The 22649-nt window shown below is 36.5% G+C and overlaps 3 protein-coding genes across 4 annotated transcripts in view; 2 read left to right on the top strand and 1 right to left on the bottom strand.

Annotated features, from left to right (window-relative positions):
• Positions 1 to 1278: 1278 nt before the first annotated feature.
• CycA (cyclin A) lies at positions 1279 to 13460 on the top strand (the record flags this gene model as incomplete). Its single annotated transcript, XM_072304017.1, is given in 4 exon segments — positions 1279 to 1502; positions 2917 to 3121; positions 5298 to 5548; positions 8271 to 13460. Coding segments are annotated over 4 exon segments (756 nt in total), but the record flags the coding sequence as incomplete, so codon positions are not given.
• A 1115-nt stretch (positions 13461 to 14575) lies between these two features.
• Positions 14576 to 19726, bottom strand: lsn (vacuolar-sorting protein SNF8). 2 transcript variants are annotated; one of them, XM_072304019.1, is made up of 3 exons: positions 19409 to 19726; positions 17159 to 17528; positions 14576 to 16071 (listed from the first exon to the last, which is right to left on the bottom strand). In XM_072304019.1, the coding sequence occupies exons 2-3, from the start codon at positions 17499 to 17501 to the stop codon at positions 15647 to 15649; spliced, it is 768 nt and encodes a 255-aa protein (XP_072160120.1). In that variant the 5' UTR covers positions 17502 to 17528; positions 19409 to 19726; the 3' UTR covers positions 14576 to 15646. The 2 variants fall into 2 exon arrangements, with proteins under 2 accessions (XP_072160120.1, XP_072160119.1); XM_072304018.1 differs by having other exon boundaries at positions 17159 to 17510; positions 19409 to 19724.
• A 254-nt stretch (positions 19727 to 19980) lies between these two features.
• Positions 19981 to 22649, top strand: part of egg (SET domain bifurcated histone lysine methyltransferase eggless) — a 36094-nt gene continuing 33425 nt past the window's right edge. Inside the window, exons 1-2 of the mRNA XM_019041295.2 lie at positions 19981 to 21036; positions 21925 to 22287. Of these exons, the coding sequence (XP_018896840.2) occupies positions 20298 to 21036; positions 21925 to 22287 (1102 nt within the window). The 5' untranslated portion in view covers positions 19981 to 20297. The remainder of the gene's footprint in view (positions 21037 to 21924; positions 22288 to 22649) is intronic.

The raw sequence follows: 22649 nt of genomic DNA, 5'->3' as shown, positions 1-22649 counted from the left end.
GGGGCCTGTTTGAAAGGATACTCTTAGCAGGCTCTGATGATGTAGCCAATGAGAATAAACAACGTTCCCCGAACTCTGTCTTGAACTCTGCTTCAGGCATCGCTTTGCTACATCAACTCGACCGTCAGCTTTTTAGTTATCGGATTTTGAATAACTTTTTCTCCCCTCAGAAATTAACCTCTGAACTTGTTAATGAATTTTTTGGGTTCATAAATGTGAGATACTTTTTAGTACCAGATGGTTTTTTACTACTGCACAAACAACAAGCAAGAACTGCCGGTGCTGTTGTCCTTCCAGGTTGAGCAAATCTTACCCTCAAGTCTTTATCCCTCAAAAAAATTATGGTTGTAAAATTTGTATCGCTGTATACTTAAAAGATTTGCAAAATCTGAAATTCTGAATGAACGTATTGTGGCTGCAGAAAGGCAGAGTAATGCTGCTGCATTTTTTTTTTTTTTTTTTTTTTTTTTTTTTGATTTTTTTTGTTTCAGCAGTGAGCCCTCTAGTGGGACCACATTTTGCAGTTAGAAACTATAATTTCTGGTTCATTTTAGAAACAACGTATGTGCCATTAGTTTCCTTATCCGCCTTAGTGTTTTTACGGGTGAGGCAGAAATTCTATATCATAATAGAGATGTTGCATGTGTGAGGAATTTGCGATTTGACTGTTGATTCTCATGTAAAAGTTCGCAAGAAACTTGATGGTGCCACTGGTTTTCTCTGAAATCAACTCCCAAGCTCAAAAAAAGCTCTCAAGTTGAGACCAAAATGGCCGAGGATATCCCACGCTATCCTGAGAGTCCACCTCTACATCAAGACAAACTCACCATGCAAAGATAGGGAGCAAATACATTATCAGTGATGCTGTGTTTTCAGTTTTAGAGTCCCCAAATAAAGTGGCAGCCCTGTCAATGTATTTGCTCCCTATCTTTGCACGGAGAGTTGGTCTTGATGTAGAGGTGGACTCTCAGGATAGCGTGGGATATCCCCTCCATTTTGGCCTCAACTTGAGAGCTTTTTTTGAGCTTGGGAGTTGATATCAGAGAAAACCAGTGGGACAATCGTGTCTCTCGCGAACTTTTTCATAAGAATCAATGGTCAAATCGCAAATTCCCCACACATGCAACATCTTCATTGCCTAATGTAGTCCTATTGGCTGTGTTTTGTAGCATTTTGAACCAATATCCAACTGACTTTCGACTCTCAATTGAAAAGAACAAAGGGCACTGTTGAAGCAAAGGGTTTTTAATTTTATTTAACCTTTTTTCATGGTTGCAGCTCAAACATCGGCCGAAACCCAACTACATGCGCAGACAACCCAGCATTAATGCCAGTATGAGGACGATCTTAATAGATTGGCTAGTCGAAGTAGCTGAAGAATACTCGATACAGACCCAGACCTTGTATATGGCTGTGAGCTTCATCGACAGATTCCTCAGCATTATGTCTGTAGATAGAAGCAAACTTCAGCTCCTCGGAACTGCAGCCATGTTTGTCGCTGCGTAAGTGGTTTACACCTTCAACAGTTTCTTTTTCAGAGGGTTCCCACAGTTAGGGAACACTGGAAAAACAGTGAAATATCAGGGAATTTTTATAAATCTGGGAAAACTTGGAAATGTCAGGTAAAATGAAGAAAGTGTCAGGAGAAAATTATAAAGTCACCATTATTAGCTTTTTAGAATGAGTTAGACGTTTGGAACAACAAAGTTTACAAGAAAAATATTTCTTTAGCAACCCTATTATCACTGTACGAAGCTTTAATACGTTCTCTGCCAAGCTGGTCATAATAAAACAACCCCCCCCCCCCCCCCCCGGCAAAAACGGGTCAATGCCTAGCAATATAATCAATGATCCATTCTGTGAAATGTCTTCATTGCATTATTGCATCGCCAGATGACAAAAACCTCATCAGTCTACTATGGAATTGCATAGAGCAAGTCAAAATCCTCATGCTCTCTTCTTTATCGCGCCTCCATTTTTAAATAAATTCTTTGAAATTTGAGAAAAGTATGATTATTCTCTAAAATTTTCCTGTTTCATAGAGTGTCATTATTGCAAATATTGGCTCAATCCCCAAAGAAGTTCATGCATTGGCAGTAAGTATGTTGTTTCTGAACAATGCATTTTCATATTGTTAAAAATCACAGAACTTGTATTGTGGGCACTGTGCACTTGTTCACAGTATTGTTCATGCAAGACAAAAAATTAATGTATTGAAGATCTCAGGCAAAAAAATTTCCGGTCCCACAACTTCAAAGAGTTATACCTTATGCATGTTTCCTCATCAAAATTTATGTAGAACACAATTTGTGCAACAAAAATTATTGAAAGTAACTTCTAACCAAGATATTAATGTTTCTCAACACATAAATTCGAACTTCTTGCCGGTTAAAAAAAACTATACTCTCCCTGAGTTAAATCATACACCAAACCTTACCGTAACAGTCTCTGTGGTATGAAAATATCATAGCCTCAATCTGGATGCTTCGGCTTAACTTTTAGAAGTTTTTTACAACACAGAAACACTTTGAACAACGCAGGATGGAGAAAGAACCCTGCTCAATGAAGTAGCATACTGAAACTGTTTTAGTGCTCGATTTGATTCATGTATACTCATGTTTTTCTTGTGAGCAGGAAATTTAAATTTTTTGTATCCAGTGCTAAGTAAAAACGTTAAGATTTTGGTTAGAACTTGGGAGTTAGTGTTAGTGGTATGCATTAAGTGTACTGTGTTCTACCTAAAATAGTGAAGAGGAAACACTTATCAGAATGCTTAAATTTGTAGCTTTTCCACAGGTCCGTTGTGTGTCGAATTTTTAAATTACAGATCCACTCTTAACATATTTTCTAAATGTGCAACAATATTTTTGTCTCTTGAAGTCCAATTCTAACTTTCCGTGGTTTTGTTTTGTACAGAAAATATGAAGAAGTCTATCCTCCAGATGTTGGTGAATTTGTATATATCACAGATGACACATACTCAAAGAAACAAGTTTTAAGAATGGAATATTTGATTGTAAAAGTTTTAACCTTCGATATGTCAGGGCCAACTACATTTTCATTCATAAGTCATATCTCCGTCATGTGCAGTCTGCCTGAAAGAGTCATGCATTTAGCTTTGGTAAGTTCTCACCCTGGTAGTCATTTTATATTCTTTAGGTTTGTACTATAGAGGAAAAAAGAAGGTGGCCGCAATTTACGATTTGTTTACACTGTGATATAGGTGGGCCCAATATGGAGTAGATTTTTTTAGCAAAATGTGAAACTCAAAGTATGAAAAACAGACCATAACTTCCGGTTTTTTTGCTCAGTTCAACTCAAAATACATAGGCTGTCCCAAAACAACTGAGAGTAAGTCTGTATTTCAGAAACAATAATAGATATTGAAACGCGGTTTGTTGGAGGTTGTAGCTCATATTATTAGCTATCCAACGAGCCCAAGATTAGCTCATTTGGTCAAAATTTCGCTGAGTTACAGCAATTTTCCGGAGGCGTGTAAAAAATAACCCTACAGGATTTTTGAGTATTTTTTTCCCTGTCTGAACTGTTGTTCCAAGAGTCGCGCAGTTGATCGCAACTTTGCGGATCACGTTGGCACTGGTCTAGATGCAAGTCAGTGATCCGATGTCTAGGGATTTATCCCTAGATCTAGGGATTTTTCAGGAAATCTAGGGATTTTTTTTGATGAGGTAAAGTAAGCAAAAATCGACTTTTTAATCTCAAGTCTAGCTTCGACAATCGAAAATATTTTTTCATCTATATTTTGTAGGCCTTTTTGGCAACACTATTTTCCACGTAAATAAGCCGGAAATTAAAACGATTGCGTCACTCGATGTACTTGACATTCAACAGTAAAAAAACAATAATAAGAACTCAACTAATATTCTTTCATTTTATTGGTCTGGATTAGCACTGCTTTCAGAGAGCGGAAAAATTCAAACGAGCCAATCAGATTTAAATATTGCAAATCGATACATCGAATGACGTCATGATTCTACGTTAAAAATGCCGGTTTTCTGCAAAATCTAGGGATTTTTTGGGGATATTTGAGCAAATCTGGGGATTTAGGGATTTTTAGCGAAATCTGGGGATTTTTTTTCTTCCCCGCTAGGGATTTAATATCGGAACACTGATGCAAGTTCTAACATGTTTGCATGTGCTTTCATTGCATATCAGAGTTTTCTTCAACTTCCCAGCTCAGTAAAGCAAACATTGTCTAGCGTTAATGACACGTGTTCTCATTTGGTGCAATGAGTTCGCCCGCAGAGCTGAAACAAGAGCAATGCTATGCCATCCGTTACTGTGTTCGCCGAGGTTTAACTGCCTCTGATACCGTAAAAGAGATGTTAGTTGCTGATGGAGAAAATCGACTTGGGGAGAGCACCATTTATCGGTGGCATGTAGCTTTTTCCGAGGGTCGCGAGTCGGCAGCTTTGATTCCGCATGGCGGCCAGCCGTCAACTTCTGCGGCGGAGGAAAGTGTCATTAACGCTAGACAATGTTTGCTTTACTGAGCTGGGAAGTTGAAGAAAACTCTGATATGCAATGAAAGCACATGCAAACATGTTAGAACTTGCATCTAGACCAGTGCCAACGTGATCGGCAAAGTTGCGATCAACTGCACGACCCTCGGAACAACAGTTCAGATAGGGAAAAAAATACTCAACAATCCTGTAGGGTTATTTTTTACACGCCTCTGGAAAATTGCTGTAACTCAGCGAAATTTTGACCAAATGAGCTAATCTTGGGCTCGTTGGATAGCTAATAATATGAGCTACAACCTCCAACAAACCGCGTTTCAATATCTATTATTGTTTCTGAAATACAGACTTACTCTCAGTTGTTTTGGGACAGCCTATGTATACTTTCGAACACTTATAATGATTGACTTTCTCCCGCAAACTTCACTATTTTCAAAAGAATCGATGACAAAACTTACCTATGTCATCAGTCATTCACAAAATCCAAGATGCCTGAAATGAGACCAACTCCTTTTTTATCTCAACAGGGTTCTACAGTTTAAATTTGAGAACATACACATAATACTCTCCAAAAATCTAGATGGGCATTAAAAGCCATGCAAGACACTTACCTGACAACATACACTTTTAAAACTACAAATAAAAATCAACCATAGTTTACATCTTCCCTCGGTTTTTTGTCATTAATTTCAAGCCACAGTTTCCGAAAATTTGTAGGGCAAGGGAATTAAGGCTCTTGGTTCTGCAAAGATAAAAATTAATTTCTCTTTATCAGCATCTCAACTTACGTGCAATTTTTTTATATTTTTCTTCCAGTTTATTAGTGAATTGAGTCTCCTGGAAGGGGATCCCTATCTTCAGTTCCTTCCATCGGTTATCGCCTGCTCAGCAATTGCGTTGGCCAGACATTGCCTAAACTACACAATCATCTGGACAGATGCTTTAATCCAGTGCACAGGCTACACATTAAATGATCTAAAAAATTGTATCGGCCACCTGAACTCCACGCATAGCAATGCTTTTACCATTTCTCACAAAGCTATCCGAGAAAAATATAGTTCCGATAAGTAAGTGTACCTTCTCTATCTAATTAACACAACTTTTTTTTTTAGAAGTCGCTCAATTACAGAATAGTCCTCATAGAGTTTACAACATATGTTGCTGTAAACTGTCACTGAACATTTATCACAATCTGATGATCAGATCTCATCATGCAGAAACAACCCTATTTCGCATTCTGTAACTGGTAGCAAGAGTTAATAGAAAATTTATTCAGGACACCCTCTTGCTACTTTCAGTATAATACAGAAATTGATACTTGCTCTTCCTCGAGTATAAAGAATGTAGTGGCGTTGCGTGCTTTGTGATCTATCGATATTTCCCCATTTGAAGCTGTGGTAAATAATCGATTATTAAGGTGTTCGCTGCGAACACCCTGTCTATCGATACTTTTCCATAGGTTTAAATGGCAGATCAATCGATATATTGCAAAGCGCGCCACGCCAATGAAAGAATGAGTCCATTTGAATGCTGTAACTTCAAAAACTCAAAATTATCTTTAATTGATCAAGGCAGGTCTAAAAGGCAATGATTCAGTGTGAGCTCATGCAGTTTCTTGGTACATTGTCTTCAGAAAAATTGTAGAAAATTATTCTTTCAGCAGCAAACAGTCTTATCATAATCGACATCGTTCCAAAATCGATCGAACTGTAAGCTAGCAGTTGGTGCTATCCACAGGTCTGGAAAACTGGGAACTGTCAGGGAATTTCATCAGGTCAGAGAATTTTAAGTAAAAGACAGCGCGTTTGAAAAATCTTGAAATCTGAAATGACATCAGCGCTGTCCACTCAGTCAAATCAAGTCTCATTCTGGTTTGAATAATCCTGTCAGTGCAATGAGTTACACTCTGAATAGTGATTAAAAGAATAACCTCTGATAAGGAATCGCAATTTTAGTTGATGGAATGACTAATACCTGAAGAAAAAAGATTCACATGTTCCTAAAGTTTGGAGTGACATTAACCCATTGACTTAAAATGACGGCTCAGAGCCGTCCGCTGATTGTTTGCGTTATTTCGGCAATTCTCCGGTAGATTGCGTTCTCATCAATGTTTATATGAGTAGTGTGGCCACCCTATGACTTATTGTGTACGGTAATTTCTTGTTTTGTTACAATATTTTCATATTACTGGGCGTTTGCACATGAAATAACCTCAAAATTTTCTGATTTTGCGATTTTTGCGATTTTGACAGCTATACCCAAGTAGCACAGTGCAATGAAAATATTGAAATTTAATTGCAATTTGATTTCAAAAAAATTGGAATTTTTTTACCATTAAATTGCCATATTTTTACATCATTTGGCCGACTTATGCCGATTTTAAACAATCAAGAAAATGAGCTGCATGTCAGAAAGATAGGCGATATGCAATGCAATGCAATGAAATATTGCAACTTATTTTAATTTTATTGCAGTAAGTTTCAATGAACGGGGCCCCTTCAAATAGGAGCTAGGCAACATACACAACACTCAGTGGAATTGCAACATTTTTACTATGCAATTGCTACTTATTGCAATCTATGCTACTTGGGTAAACCACATAAAAAAATCATTGTGTTCAAAGTTTTCACCATTTTTCTCACACGTTGTATTGTGAATGCTTATTTTGTCAATTTTCACCCTTTGAGAAATCATTTCTGGATTATTTTGAAGTGTTCAAAGTTGCTGATTTTCGCCAAATTAAATCGTAATTCCTGGCCCGGCAGGGTCAAATTAAACATAAGTCAATGGGTTAACGCCAAAAATGTTTCATTTTCAGTTCTACGCATTCAAATTGTTGTTGTGAAAAGCCCGAGAATTTTTTCCCATCCAGTCCGTACACAATTTGTTCCAGATTTTCATATGAAGAATTTCTCATAAAAGTGTCCAATACCTAATATCTTTTTGGGATAAATAAAACAGGAGCAGAAAGGACTATGCACAGAAGGACAAGAAATTTAGCGTCAGAAAAATTTCGATGCAAAAAAGATGCTTGATTGGGTCAGAATCAGTTAAATCACGATATGATAAATTAATGTCTTACTGTATTAATAGATACGTATTACTAATTATTCTACTAAGTTACAGGATGGTAGAATACTGCCTTGCTCAGAAAGAAGCCATACTAACATTCAATATTTGCCAAATTTCCTGATAAATTTTTATTTTTAAGTAGAGTTACGAATCTTTCCTCTTGAAATTTTCAGATAATTTAGATCTTATTGCAAACAAAATCCTTCGAAAAATTGGAGGAAAATATTCAGAGATTTACCTGAAAATTCGTATTTTATCAAAGGGCAGGCAATGCTTAAAGACTCAGAATAGTGCTTGGTTCACACTGTTTTGTAAGAAAATCAAAGCCAAAAATCAGCATTAGGGCCACAAAAGGCACAAGAAACTCTTAAATACTGTCTAAGATATTGAAGGATGCTAAACTGGGCTCACTGACGGTGTGTGATTTACTGATAGGATCTAAAAAGACTTAAACCGGTAGAAATCTTCCCCAGCCTAGTATTCAACTGCATTTTTTTTCTAAACTGAACATTCTCCTCCTCCTCCTCCCTCCCTCCCCCCCCCCCCAGTCCTGCACTTGAAACTCACTAGAGTTCATTTTTGTTACAACAATGCTAATTCCTACAATTTTACAACCCTGATTAGTGAGGCCTCAGCACTATTGTAACGTTCTGTTACAGCATTCTTATTGTATTATGTGTTCATTTTTTCATACCCTCTATATTTATCTTTTTTCAGATTCCACAATATTTCCTCGATTCCTCACAAAGCCCTAATCATCAAAGATTCCGATGAATTATCTCCGACTCATTGAGTGCATCAAATCAATGTTTTTATGGAAAGACAAGACTGTTTCCGCTCGATACAAACTAGAATGATAGATTAGTTATATTTGTTTCAGCTTGTTGTTATTTCTTTAATTGTAATTTTACCTCCTCTTTTTCAGAATGATCTGTTTGGATAAAAATTTTGTGATTATTGATGAACGATATGCGCGACGTTTTAATGTGAATTACCGTCTTTAAAAAATGCTGACATGCAAGTGCACGGTTTTCGACTAAAAATAGGATGTTAACTTTTGACGTCAGCCTTTCGGTCATGACAGGCTGACTGCCATAATAGTCAGCATGGGCATGCTGATCAAACAAGATAAGTTCATTGATTAGTTATGAGGCTGTTTAAAGGGATGTATTACATAAACCCAACGCTTGGGTGGTGTTATACACAGCGCACAGCAGTGAATAATTCTAAATGTACTGATTCTTGGAACAAAACAAAAAAACTTCTTTGTAATTTGTCAACATAACCATGTTTGGCGCTTATCATTTCTCACTAAATTTAATGATAATTATGGCGGTCAACCTGTTATTATCTCATATATTTTTTTTTTTTTAAACAAAAGCAAAATCATCCAGACGCAATCTTTGCATTGATTTTGTGTACTTATATCTACTTCTTAAGTTCTACGACTCTCTGATCTTATCGCTATTCAATATTTTTACCAACTAATTTTTCAGAATTCTTGTCTTCTTTGTTATTTTATTTTTGTAGATACTATTTTAATCTATTTTTCTTGCTTTTGCATGTTCGCAAACTTACCCCCTCCCCGCGGACTCGAATCGTGTTTATCTTCATTTTACACAACAGAAGTACCTAACCTTTTTTTCTCTTCCGTTTTTTACATTATTATCTCCAGTGCACCATTTGAAGAGCAATAAGTGGTGCACTGAATACAGTAAATCACAATAAATCTATGAATGCTTTTATATTCTACATCCTACGTATACATGTAGATTTTTCTTTTAAGTTCATCTCTTTTTATTCATCTCTAGGGTAGTACTGAAACTTCAAGGAGGAAGAGAAATTTAGGATATCGAGGAACTGTACGTATTTTTACAAGTCCAAATCTTAAGGGACTTTATAAGTACCTAATGCTAAATTAAAGAAGTTTGTTTTTATGTATGTATATTCAGTCATCTCTCAATATTTTTAATTTAATTGTTCTCAGTATTGAAAACTGACTGGCAAAATTAGGAATGTCCTGTCAAGACTCAGTAAAATAAAGTTTAACTTCAACTACAAACTTAATTTGACCATTTAATTGATTTCAACAGTTGCAAGGGCGCAGCTTTCAAAACACCATCTGAATACTAGGTTACATTTTATTCTTATTTCAGGTATGGCCACAAGCTTCTCATTGTCATTTTTCATTCAAAAGATTTTAGGTGGCCAGTTAATTTGTGGAAATGAAGTTGCGCCTGAGACTTTGACGGTATATTTTCAGCGTTTTGTCAGTTTTTAAAACGGGTGGATCCTCCTTTCAGAGACCTAACTTAGAATGAAAAATTCTTCTTTGGAATTTTACGTCAAAATATTTTATCACATCTCTCTTCTTTGTTTGATCCTCCATTCGAAAATTCAATCAAACAATCATTGAAAGTAGGATTTCTGTGATATTTCGTGTGGAATTTTTTAGTATTTTTCATTCAATGCCTCTGATTCTTCCCTATGCTTCGCTTAAAAATGTAACCTATTTTTCTTTTTTCTTTTTTTTTATGACTCAGCTGTTTGAAAAAAAGCCACCGGTAGTTTTAAGTAGCCTACAATGCAGGTAAATTGATCTATAAATGTAATCTCTAGGAATTTAAACTTTTAATATTTATTTTGAGACTTAATAATTGCCTTCACTAATTTTTCTGAGGTTAAAGTTACCTCCTGAAACGTCTCTGCTCGTTGATAACAATTTTAATTCATTATTGATGTCTAAATTTTCCAAACCATACAATTCTCCTCTCTCTCTTTATTTCACTCTACATTCTTCTGACCCCTCGTCAGAGGTTGCGCATCTTATGGTTGGACAAACATCATTCCAGAATAGCGTTTTTCATTCATTAAAAAGAGTGTTTACTTATATTCAAAGTAGCATCTTAAACAATGTTTGAAATGCTAGAGGTTTGATCAAATATAAGCTGCGCAAATTCTAGTTGGATTTGGTTTTAGAAATGAATTCGCAGTGATTCTAGAGTGTGGCTGTTAAAATCGTGCTATTTAAGACATTGTTATGAAGAAAGAGCTTTATACCCTCTTTATAAGCTTAACTCAAGCCTTCTTATATTCTCTGAGCATGTCGTAATTCTAAAATCACCTACTCTAGCGGTTACTGTGAATACTCAATGGTAAAAATTCTCAAGTGAGATGCTATCTCGCAGTTTTTATAATTTAAAGGGATTCGTCACTAGTATTTGACATGGTTGCTCTGGCATGCGATATATGTCATTAAAATGTTAGCAGATTTTGAATCTTTAGCCACAAATAAGATAATAATATCACCTGTAAATATGTTCTACTCAGCACCCTCATTCACCTCAATCCAGTATTCAATGTAACTAACATGTAATTAACTTGTAATCACAACTACAGTCTCAAGAAATAACACAAGCCAACGAAAAATAAACGTAACCTACAATAATTAGTCAGAAATATAATAGAATCATGCGGGGGGATTGATTTGACGCAGGTTTGGGTAGCCAAATCGGTCGGTCAGGGAGATAGTCATAAATATAATAGAACCATCCGGGGGGATTGATTCGACGCAGGTTTGGGTAGCCAAATCGGTCGGTCAGGGAAATAAAAGTTGAGCTAACATAGTTACCCCCAGATTGAATAGAACCACCCAAACCCTATATAATTCTTAAGTTAAAATAGCCTTACTAGGTCTGTACTAAATACTTATGCCCACTTTATCTTATTAATTTGTATTTTTAGACATTACTTTGTAATATCTTCATTATTCAAAAAATATTATTCTATGTACCATAGAAATAATATAATGATAGAATTACCCTTTCATATGTTAGCCACTATTAACACTTGAATACTTCTGAAACATAGCCGATAGATACCCTTCTTGTAAAATAGGTAGTAGAGGCATTCAATGAATAAATCATGTTTTAAATGAAAAAAAAATAAAAATAAAGTAAGATCATGGCCCCCTAACCGAAAGAATTATTCATGACCAAAAATTTTGCAAAATTCCGAGAAATGAAAACAGGTTTTTTCTCAGAAAAAAATGATGCATTTGATAGTGATCGACCTGTGTATTCAATACAAGGTTTTTTCCAAGAAGAATCCTGCCTTCATTTCTTTTAAAGTTTTGCAAATTTTCTGCTCGAAAATGATTCTTTAGGCTCATGCGCAGGGCCATTAGTCCTTTTTTTGGCTAAAAAGTCAAAATCTGCAAAGACTTTTGACTTAATTGATACGACATATAGCACACCAGTTTGACCACGCCAAAAACTGGAGACAAATCACCTATCAACTTCTTTTTTGAGCAGAAGGAGGCACAGTCTTACTCAGAACTTCTTGGTCAATTAATGATTGCATTTAACTGCAGATCCTTGAAACTGTTCTCGTTTTAGTTTATTCTGTAGTTTTTCGTGTGGAGAAAGTTTTCCTGGTTTTTTTTTAGTGCGTGAATTAAACGAGTGTATTATTCCACATTATGACATGCTTTTGCGAGGCATCTCTCATGTTTTCTAGTGGGTGGGAAAAAGTTATTTTCTCTAGCTGTCATTCATTCCAAGTGGTGAATTTCCCTTATGCATTCCAGGGAGTCTCAACCTTCCCATTTTTCGAACTGACTTACCCCCTATTTTTTCAAAATTTTCTAAGTTATCTGCACTTTTTTTGTCCGTCATTTTCAAATTTCCGCGATTTTGCAAAGAACATATTAATTTCGCCGCAATTCTATGAAAAACACACAAATGTCGCTGTGATTTTATTGCCATATCGTGCTGACCCTTCCAATTTTCATGCTCTGCCCTTGATGCAGCCTTGACTGTGTAAATGTCCGACAAATTACATAGGTTTATTGTTAATTTCCACCTAACCGAAATCATAGTATTTTGTTTATTCGGAATGAACAATGGTTTAAGGTCAACCTCGTCAATGATATTTTGGAAGCACATTCTGATGAGGTCACCAATCACAGTATCCGGCTCCAAAAGAAGAGCATTTGACTTTTCAGCAGTTTTTCGAGAGCAAGAAATTATACATCTTCCATCTGCAAAAGACCATCACTCACCCTAAAATTCTGCTTAAGATTTGGCTGGGATGAGGATCACATTTGCGAGCGATTAGGAACCATCAGCTGTTGAATAGTGGTGCATTTTGTGATATCAACCATCTCTATTTTAGATAAAATAAGCCTGGGATTTAGAGACGTATAATCAAAAAGTATGATGACGAATTTGCATTTGCTGATGAGAAAATAATATTTTCCATTAAGTCCCTCGTTTTCAGTTTATTGCGAAAATTTTGTTCCCTGTAAGAGTTTCTTCTACTCAATTTTGATGCTTCAGTTCAGTGTCTGTATTATGGAGTTTCAAGCATCAACTTTGGCATTAACTCTAATTTTAAAAAGTGATGAAAGAAAAAAAAAATTGCGAAAATTTCAATTTCTTCTGCCACTGCATGCTCTTGATCATTAATATTTCTGTAAATTTTGTCATTATAGCGCAATGGATGTGGAAGGGGAATGGAACCCTTGTTAGTCATTTTTTCGAAAAATAAAATTTGTAACAGGATTTATAATGTAAAGTGACGTTTCTTTCCAACGATATAAAAACCATCGATCCATAGTTTTTATATCATTGTTTCTACCTCAATCCATGAGCACTCAAAACGCTAGTTTTTGAGCTCAAAGTTTCTTCTTTAACTGTCGATGATAATGTCTACTAGAATGTAAATTACTCTTGGCGTCATGATCGAGTTATTGGTTGGGAATGAAAGTTGTTCTCACTTAACCACTTGCAGACGGATGACAATTTTTAATGCTAACGGTTACGGAAAGTGAAAGCTTATTTTTCATACTTTTTCTTTCAAGACTTTTTGAGCCCCTGTAATCAATTTACCAAGTCGTTGTTACCCCAACGAAAGAACGTAACTCCATTAGACCATTGCTAAAGTCCAGCTCAGAATTTGTATTTTGACCTTAAGAATTTCACAGTTTTTTCCATGTATTATTGTGAAAAATCTGCGAAACTTGGGCAACCATCGATCCGTCATTTTGGAGTAAGGAAAAGACTTACAGCTTAAGACGTTGCAATCTTGAAATGAAGATACGTTCCTTTGTCGGGGAAACGGGGAAACGACATACTTATCCTCTTGAGCAAAGTTATACCTGTAATTATCATTTCCCTTTTTTGACTCTTTTTTTTAAAACTTTCAATAGGTTAGTTGCAATTTTAAAACCGGACACTCGACTTGTGAGCGGGAGTCCAGTGAGTAAACCACATTTTTCAGTTTTTTAGTTGTACGATTTTAACAGATATAATCAAAATTAGGAATCCACCAAATTTTTGTTTACGTGTTCAGAATTTTTGCAATTTAATCAATGTATGATAACTGTATAATTTATTCTAACTTGTAGATCTTGTTGTTGCAGAGAATGCATAAATACAGTCCCTTTTTTAAAAATTTCCTGAAAGTTCTTAACAATTTTTGCTTCATCTTTGCAACTTGAATTTTTATTTTCTAAACTTAACCTTGTTGCATTTAGTATGCAGGACCCAAATTTTGTTGGCAGGTTTGCAGGTGACCGCAAGTTGAGACAAGAATTTTGCCTTTGTCATTCATTCGCTGATAAATAGTTTGCACGATTAAAGAGCTGCTGATGGCTTGAGCCTGCTAAAAATAAGCACAACTTGAATACAGCTTGTGTTTAGAATATAATTTTCCTGACTGATAGTAGAATGTAGAATTGTAGATGCAGGTTCCCAAACTTGCAGTTGACTGAAGCCAACGAAATTCAGGCCCCGACATTTATTTACATTATCAATTTTCTTAAGTAGTAATTCATGGATATTTTGAAGAGCTAGACTGATTCTCGCCTTAACAGACCTACTCGAAAGCTTGTTGTATCTCATTTTTGCAGAGCAGTTCCACAAATCAATTTTTTTATCAGCAATGAAAAATCTGGCCAGATGTCATATTTGAAACCAAGGTGATGGGTTGTAGAAATCACAGTACAAAATCATCAGAGGTTCTGCTTGATGGCAAGAATTCTTTTCTTTTTTTCTAAAAGGCAGTTGCAACCTTTTCTGGTTAGAATAGTACAGCAAGTGGAAAGATCTTAGCGCATAACAGTTCAGTACATCGTAAGTAGTTTTCTTTAATAGTAAAAATATCTTCACAGAAAAAAAAACAGAATGAATAAAAGCATGAATACAGAGTGGCGTAGAAATAATGTTCGTACTTGTATTGTGAAGTCACATCGACTTCAGAAAGTAACAATAGTGCTATTTCAAACAGAAGAGCCTGAAGTAGAGGATTACTGTCATTTGAGGCTTGCCAAGAAAAATATGGATCAGTTTCACCTTTCATCATAAATTGGATAGCATATAGCAGCAAGAAAGTGACACAATGTCAGTGTTTTCAAAATCTTGCAACTTTTTCTTAGCTTTAAAAAATACTAAATATAAGAACAGTAATAGAATTCACACAATCGTAATCCTTCAAAATTAACAATTTTTTGGTGAAAAAATAAAAACAATCTGCTATTCGCAGGGATATTTGTTTGGAAAAAGATGAAGATGCACGATTTTTACAACACTGTAATGGCACAGATTCCCGCCTGTTAAATTCGATCCAGATAAGACCCCGGGCTTTCTTGGATTTTCCTTTTTTACTGTTCAAAGTTGACATTCCACTGATCCTTAGCAAAGTGACCAACAAAGATTTTGAATTACCATTGAATATATTTTCTTCTCATTCACTTTGTGACAAAAGAGAACCAACTTTACTAATGGAGCTCTACGACTTAATATGCGCAAAATAATCCTGGATGATATTCTCAGTCATATTCAATTTTTGGGACCTTATATTGGGATCAAAGAGGTAATGAAGAAGAATGAGAGGGTATGGAAAAGAAATAAAATAGTTGCAGCTTTCCTATCCACACTTAAGTAGGTCCAAAAATAACAGTTTCTCTTTTCCCTTTTCTCAACATCATTCAAATGATTGCAAAAATACAACGGTCAGCACCTTCACGAAACGAAAGGTTTTAGTAATAGATAACTGTGATAGTAGGTGTTAAAAAACTACTTTATGACTTATCAAGACCCAGCTGAGGAGACACCATCACTCACACATTCGAAAAATAAACTGGGTAACCAATACGTTGGCTCATCGCTTTGTGTATCCACCCATGCAAGTCCGTCTTGAACCATGTTCTTGAGCGCTTTGGTGGCACGCGCCTTCTCCCACTTCAAATTATCCACTACCTGAGACTCACTGATGGAAGCACCACCTAACTTACTCAAGAGTGTCAGCACTGCCGTTTGTTCCATGCTCAGTTCTCCGGGCACTGACTGAACCATGTAGTCCCCTCTGCCAATAGGAATCACCGTGAAGCCATTACCAAGGACCTTAAGCTTCTGAGCGGCACAGATCAAGTCATCTTTGCTGATTTCTTGATGATGTTTGCTTTGACCACGAGCTTTTATCAGTCGGTTTCGTAATTCATCCAGGCTGATAAGACCTGTAACGTCAAGATTCATGAGTTAGAAATATCAGGTAAAAATTCTGCACAGAATATTGATGAATTTTTGATGAATAATTTTACAACTGAAAAGATTACAGAGGAAAAAGTGACAGACATTGGAATAATTTGTGTATTTTTTCGACTGGAACCAGACCTCTATCTTAGACCACTCATAAAACACAACAACAAAATACGAAGTTATTTCTTCAGGCACCTCCTTACTTTTTTCTGGGCTTCTTAATTGTTACTTAAAGCAACCAGACCATATCCACATCAAGAATGTACGCTTTTACATAAACGCTAATTACCATTCGGCTCCGATTTTGCTCAATCTAGACATGCAACCATTACATTCTAAAGTCTATGTGTCAAAGCACTTCAATGTTCAGCTATTTTTGAATATGAACATCAAAATTACTCGATATGATGTGTGACGATCTGGGGGGATTCCTCAAAATTCGTACTTACATCAGTTATGCATATGTTTATACCTCAACATCCATAATAATTGACACAGATTTTGAAATAAGACGATCTTCTACTTGTGGAATGAAAATCACACCTTTTCACCATTTAACGAAGACATCCAATTAGGTTTTTTTTTTTTTTTTTTTTGGGGTCATTTTCTAAGTCTAAAAATTCAAATGGCATTGTAAATGCAAGACCTATCAAGGTGAATGTCTGAGAATCTTTTTGGGTTTGAACCTCATATAATCGATTCATCATCCTAATAGGTCAAATCTAGAAAAATTTGAGTTTAAAGACGGAACGGGCCTTACAAACTAATCTCAAGAATCATTATTAGGGATAAAAATAGGATTTGTCTAATTGTAAAATGCAGTAATGCAGTATTTTTCTCATGAATAAATCCTGTTTTCAATTTTTGGAGTTTCGCAATTTAGTTATGTTGTAAAAATTCTGTAGACTAGTACAAAATGATGTTCTCCTTTATGTAGAACTTAATGTTTGCCCAGATTTTCACCGGCATCTAAAATGTATCAGATGTTAGCTTGAACACAAATGAACTCTTGGATGGATTACCTACAGTTCTAGAAATAAGTTTTTAGAATATTGACTCACTTACCTCCATTCTTGTGATTTGTTGCTAGGCAGACCTCAATGATTTGGACACTAAGTTCATAGTAAAAATCTCCAATACCAAGAACGGACCAAAATCCCTTTTTGGAGGCAAGAGGATCAACACCAATGGAAGCACACATTGCTTGAAACTGTTTCCGAAATTCGGAATTCTTCTTTATCTCAGCCTTATGTTTTGATGCAAATTCTTCTAAATTGGTACGAAAAACTTCTAACTGCTTCGAAAGCTGCTCAATTTGGTTCTCTTGCAAAGTTGAGGTTTTCGCCTGATACTTTTCTTGCTGAAGTTTCTGTTTTTGGATTGCTCCAACACCCGCTTTCCTCCTCATGATCAGATTCTGAAAAAGAAGGGCAGACTGAAGTGGGTAACAACAGTATAATTTGAACATTCCATATAGAAAAAAATCTGATAAACTGATACAATTATGCAAATATAAAAGCATTTATTTTAACTATATAGGTATTACAATACTGTGACTCTCCCTTGCGTATGGATTTGATCCGGAAATAAGATGGTGTGTTGAATGTAATACTTATTGCTTCCACAAATCCTGATTTTATTTTTCTAATGTATTAATTCAAAAGTATAAAAAATCGTTAATGCTCATGCACTCTATCATATTACCATATACATAAAAAAAAATGAGTTCCATAAAGCCTTGAGCTCACATGAAGGCTAATGTAAAAACACATGATTACTGCTGCTTCAATCTTGCATGGGTCCTTGCAACTAACCAATGTCCAGAATCTTTGAAATACCATATTACCTTAATTAAGTCTCAGCTGCCAATTCAAAACACCAGGGTGCGTCTCAAAGCTGAAAGGACCAGAAAATGTCAAAAATATCCTCATTTTTTCAAAACTTAGCGACCATGTAGTTCAAATTAGGGCTATGGGTTCAGCCTCACTTTAGAATGGCGATGGATAGGTCAAGGTTCCGGTAGAAGGATGCTTTGAATGTATGAGGACCTTAGGCCTTGTCTTCACAAGCCGTTTCACGAGATTTGTCCCAGGGAAAAATCCCACTTACGAAGTTGGGAAAAATATTGAGTTAATCAATATTCTTCCCAATACCATGTATGGTACTTGTACCCCTAGGACCCACTGAGAGAAGGAGAAGTGAAAACGAATTGAGCGATATTTTATTCATTACTACATTGTTAATGTTGGTTTAGTTAAAATAATGTGTCTAATTGTCAATTGAGTTCATTGATTATTATAATACCGGTTAAATACTCGACTTTAACTACTTTATATTCCTGCGCATACTAGTCGCAGGACTGCACGAGCCCCGTCCCATGGAGACGGTAACTGGGAAAAATCCCAGAAGTTTCATTCCTGCGATTCGAACTTGGGACAAATCCCATGAAAACGTCCCGTGGAGACAAGGCCTTAAGCAAATTGCCCTGTGACCAGCTGTCACACCAGTAATTGAATCTGTTTCTGTTAGACAGGCTTCAGTCCAAAAATCCATGGCCCCTAGTATCGTCTTATGTGATCATCAAAATTCAGGGCTCATGATTTTTTGGACTGGCGCCTACAGAACTCATTCTTCATGTCATTTAGTGTGCTGGGTTTTATGACCTGCCTTCTATCGTTTGTCTACGAAAGTAAACCCAGTCTGCTTGCTTGATCAGTCAAAGGACAGCCTTCTTCTTTTCGGCGCCAAAACAATTTTAACTGACTAAAAGCTAGCTCATCAAAGTTATTGCTGAGTTCTCTGAAGTAGTTCAACCAATGTATAAGAAGAATTCTAACGACACTGTCAAAGCAGCAGTATTCGTGGAGAGCTCTTTACTAGGAATCGAACCCTTCACGTTTCGGATGAATGAACAACCAATTTCGAGAACTTGAACTGCTACAGAGAATGTTACCTTCATTGGTAGTTCAGCTGCCAAAACTAGCAGGGAGAAGCTGCTATTGTTTATGATCAAGGTTTAAATTTGCTCTCTGAATCTGACTCAATGCCGCGTCAGCCCAATTTGTGACTTACCAACAGCCCCAGTTCGTTCCGTGACCTCGAGCAAGCAGCAGTCTTGTCATATAATTCATACCAAAAGACCTTTCTGGCCCAAGTTGTTCAGAGGCACATTGTATCATAATGTGTTCAGTTATAAGTTTTGTTCCTGTTCATTGCTGTTCATTCTCAACCATCCTTGAACTCCGGGTCTTCGCCACGGCCAAGATTATTGCTTCAAAATTAGTTGCTCAAATACTGAAGATGTGAACTACTTACTTTCTTGGAGACTTCCTAATGATAGAAATACAACACCCTCAGTGCTTGTGGATGGTGAGCTTCCCAGTGCTTGACAAAAAGTGAAAAAAGTCCAACTTTGAACAAAACTTTAACCCCCTTGAGAGCTCTGGGGTCAGGAACAATACCACTGAAATAAATATGATAAGTACTTAGCACTACTAGAACTGAAAGTTTGATTTCAAGGAATTGCACCGATTAAGAACGTATTAGAAGTAGAAAGAAAGCTCGATCGTACGAAAGGTTGAAGCAAGCTCCAAGCTCGCAGACAATCAAAAGAAACAAACTTTATCAACAAACGTGGTTGTCAAACTTTCAATTAATTCTCATTATTCCATTCAGTCCTTTCTTGACATCATTAGTGGGCAAAATCTTTTAAAAAATCATGGTTTAAACTTAAAATTGAAGAAATTTAGTTGCTGAAACTCTAAGGTTTATTTCTACTATGTAATTTTCGAAAATCCTGCTGGAGGAAGACTGGAAGAAGCTTCTACAAGAAACTTGGCATTGTCGGTTTCTATTGTTTGGAAACCTGAAGAGGTTATGTTTAAATGTTTATCAATCGGCCCCGCTCCGCTTGCTCACGCTTGCTGTCCCGACGTGTTCTCGCATGACTTCTCGTAATTTTTCTACTTTTACAGTGTCGGTATTGAATACATATTGATTTCCGCCAAGATTACAGTTAATTTTCCATTTGTGAAGTCATACTTTTTTCCTAAATGCAGCTGTGTCGTGCCCAAAGTCTTACAAGTGAAGCAATACAGGTACCTCCTTCCCGCAACTTCCACACTACAATCTGAGCTGTGCCTTTGAAATGGTTTTCCTCTAAATTTTCCTCTCAGCCTGAAGTTAGCATTATCTCTCATCAGTCATGGAAGTGGACGATTCTGACGATATCATGGAAATAGATCAAAACGATTCTGTGGCACCCAGTTGGCCAGCTCCGCCAGTCGCCCAGCCGGAGTGTATCGACATGACCAGTGACGATGAAGCCCCAGTTGTCATAAATATCCAATCTAAGGACAGTGCGTCAACTATATTAAAAAAGTTCTGCAAGTCCAATAGTGATCCAGTGCCCGAAGCTCCGACAAATGTAGAGCAGTCCATTTCAAAATTAAATCAAATTTCTGTAACTGCCGTTAACACAATCGACAATCAAAATTTAACTAGCAACGGTCAGAATTCTAACCACAATGTAAAAGCTGTTGAAGCAGATTGTATTGAGCTTGATGATGATGTTACTATTTGCGATCCTTCTCCGGCAAATCTAACAACCACACTGCCATCTTCTGCTGGTAATCCAAAGGATGTTGCTGACAGTGGTGAAAAATCTGAGGAAACTACCAATGGTCATCAGCCTCTTGTTCAAAATCATTCCAACCAGCAAGCATTAAACCGACTGGTTGAAACCTGTGTCCAAGATAGCTCCAGTTCTAAACCAAACAATTCCAACGATGAATGTGAAATGGTTATTTTAACTGATGACGATGAAAAAGAAGAAAGCAATACTTCAGTTAGCAATGCAGCTCCAGCCTCTGATGCATCTGTTCATTCCAATGGTGAAGAAGCCTCTACAAATACTGATCCGACTGACAAAATAAATTTGACTGGTGAGTTGAGAAAACAGTTTTTTAAGCAGCTCCTGAGAGAAACAGATTAGTCATTTTACTTATGCCTTTCAGCATTGTAAAATCTTGTAGTCGCACAGAATTTTTCAGATTTTATCTTTTTCTAGACGGAATCAACAAATTAGGGAAGCTACTCAAATTTAAGGTGATTTAATTGGAGATCTTAGTATGGTCTGAGCTGGCTTGCATTAATACGCAAAAAAATCTCAGCTATTTTCGGTTTTCCAGCTAAGGAAAAGATCTTAGTCCTTGTGCTTAAGCCCGAAGAATCATTTCAATTCAAAAAATGTGCTTAATTCGGAGAAATGTAAGGGGGGTTCTTCTCGGAAAAGATGATGCCTTTAATACAGTAATCGACCTGGAGATCAATGCAACAATTTTTCCCTAAGAAGTATCCTTCTTTCATTTTGCTGAATTTTGAATATTTTTTGGTTACAAATGATTTTTTAGGCTCATGCTAGGGGCTAGGTATTGTCCTTCTTGTGGCTAAAATGTCAAACTGCTGAGATTTTTCACTTTATGGGTACAATATATTACGCACAAGTTCGACCAAGCCAAGAACCCGATAGGCACAAATTACCTAAAAATGTTAAAATGGTAAATGTTATCACAATATGGAATACCTGGTTTTTTGTATCTATTCTTCCTTCTAGATAAATACATGCTCGTTTTCGATTCAATTTTAAGTAAAATTTGTAGGCAACATATTTAGTATCAGTTTCTAGAAATCAGTTCCAACTGTTTTAGTGGGTTGCAAAAGATCCAAACGTTCATCAGGTTATTTCCTAGATAGTCTCTAATAATTTACAATCATTTCCTGACTTCCTGTATTTTTAATGTTTTATGTATCGTTCGAACTTTATTTTTCAGATGATAAAAAAGTCAGAAACTCAGTTTCAAATGATCAGGACGCAGATGTGGTAGTTCTAACTGACGATGAAAATACACCTGATTCAGGGACCCCCAAAGAGGCAGCATCTGATGATGGAAAGTCAGTTGCTTCAAAATCATTAGTTACAGATGAACCTGATCAGAAAACCAGTGTCCATGAGGCCAGTGCAGATGAAACGTCAGTGGAAGATACCATTTCATTGGTAAAAATTGACCTCACCGATGATGAACCCTCTGACATGAAGGATGAGAGCACTGTTTCAACTGCAGTTCCCCAAGGAGAACCCAAGATTTCTGAAAAACTTGGATCTACAACGAAAGACATACCATTGAAAGCAGAGGGTAAGAATTTTTAAATTCCTCTTTAGCAGGGACGAGTTCTATAAGACGCCGTACTGTGGTGAGCGCTGCATTCTGTGCATTCTTGCGTAGGACCATAGTAAACTCAGAGGATCCTTCCCTCCAAACCTCGATTCATCCATCGCCTGCTCTAATAGAGATGATTGAAAAATAATGCATAAGACAGCTGAATTCTTGAAAAATAGGTATATTTTTGGTGTTTTCTGACCCCTTCTGACAAGGAAGGGCCTGCTGCATGTCGAAGAAGGGTGAAAAATTCGAATTTTGGCAGATAAACAAGATCCTACGGATTTTTGTGAAGTCCAATAACTGATAATAGCAGTAAGTTGCGAGGGTCGTACGCG

Source organism: Bemisia tabaci, chromosome 9, assembly GCF_918797505.1.
Source record: "Bemisia tabaci chromosome 9, PGI_BMITA_v3".
Classification (NCBI taxonomy): domain Eukaryota; kingdom Metazoa; phylum Arthropoda; class Insecta; order Hemiptera; family Aleyrodidae; genus Bemisia; species Bemisia tabaci.
The sequence above is the reverse complement of the archived record's forward strand: the minus strand, read 5'-3'. Positions and strand labels throughout refer to the sequence as shown.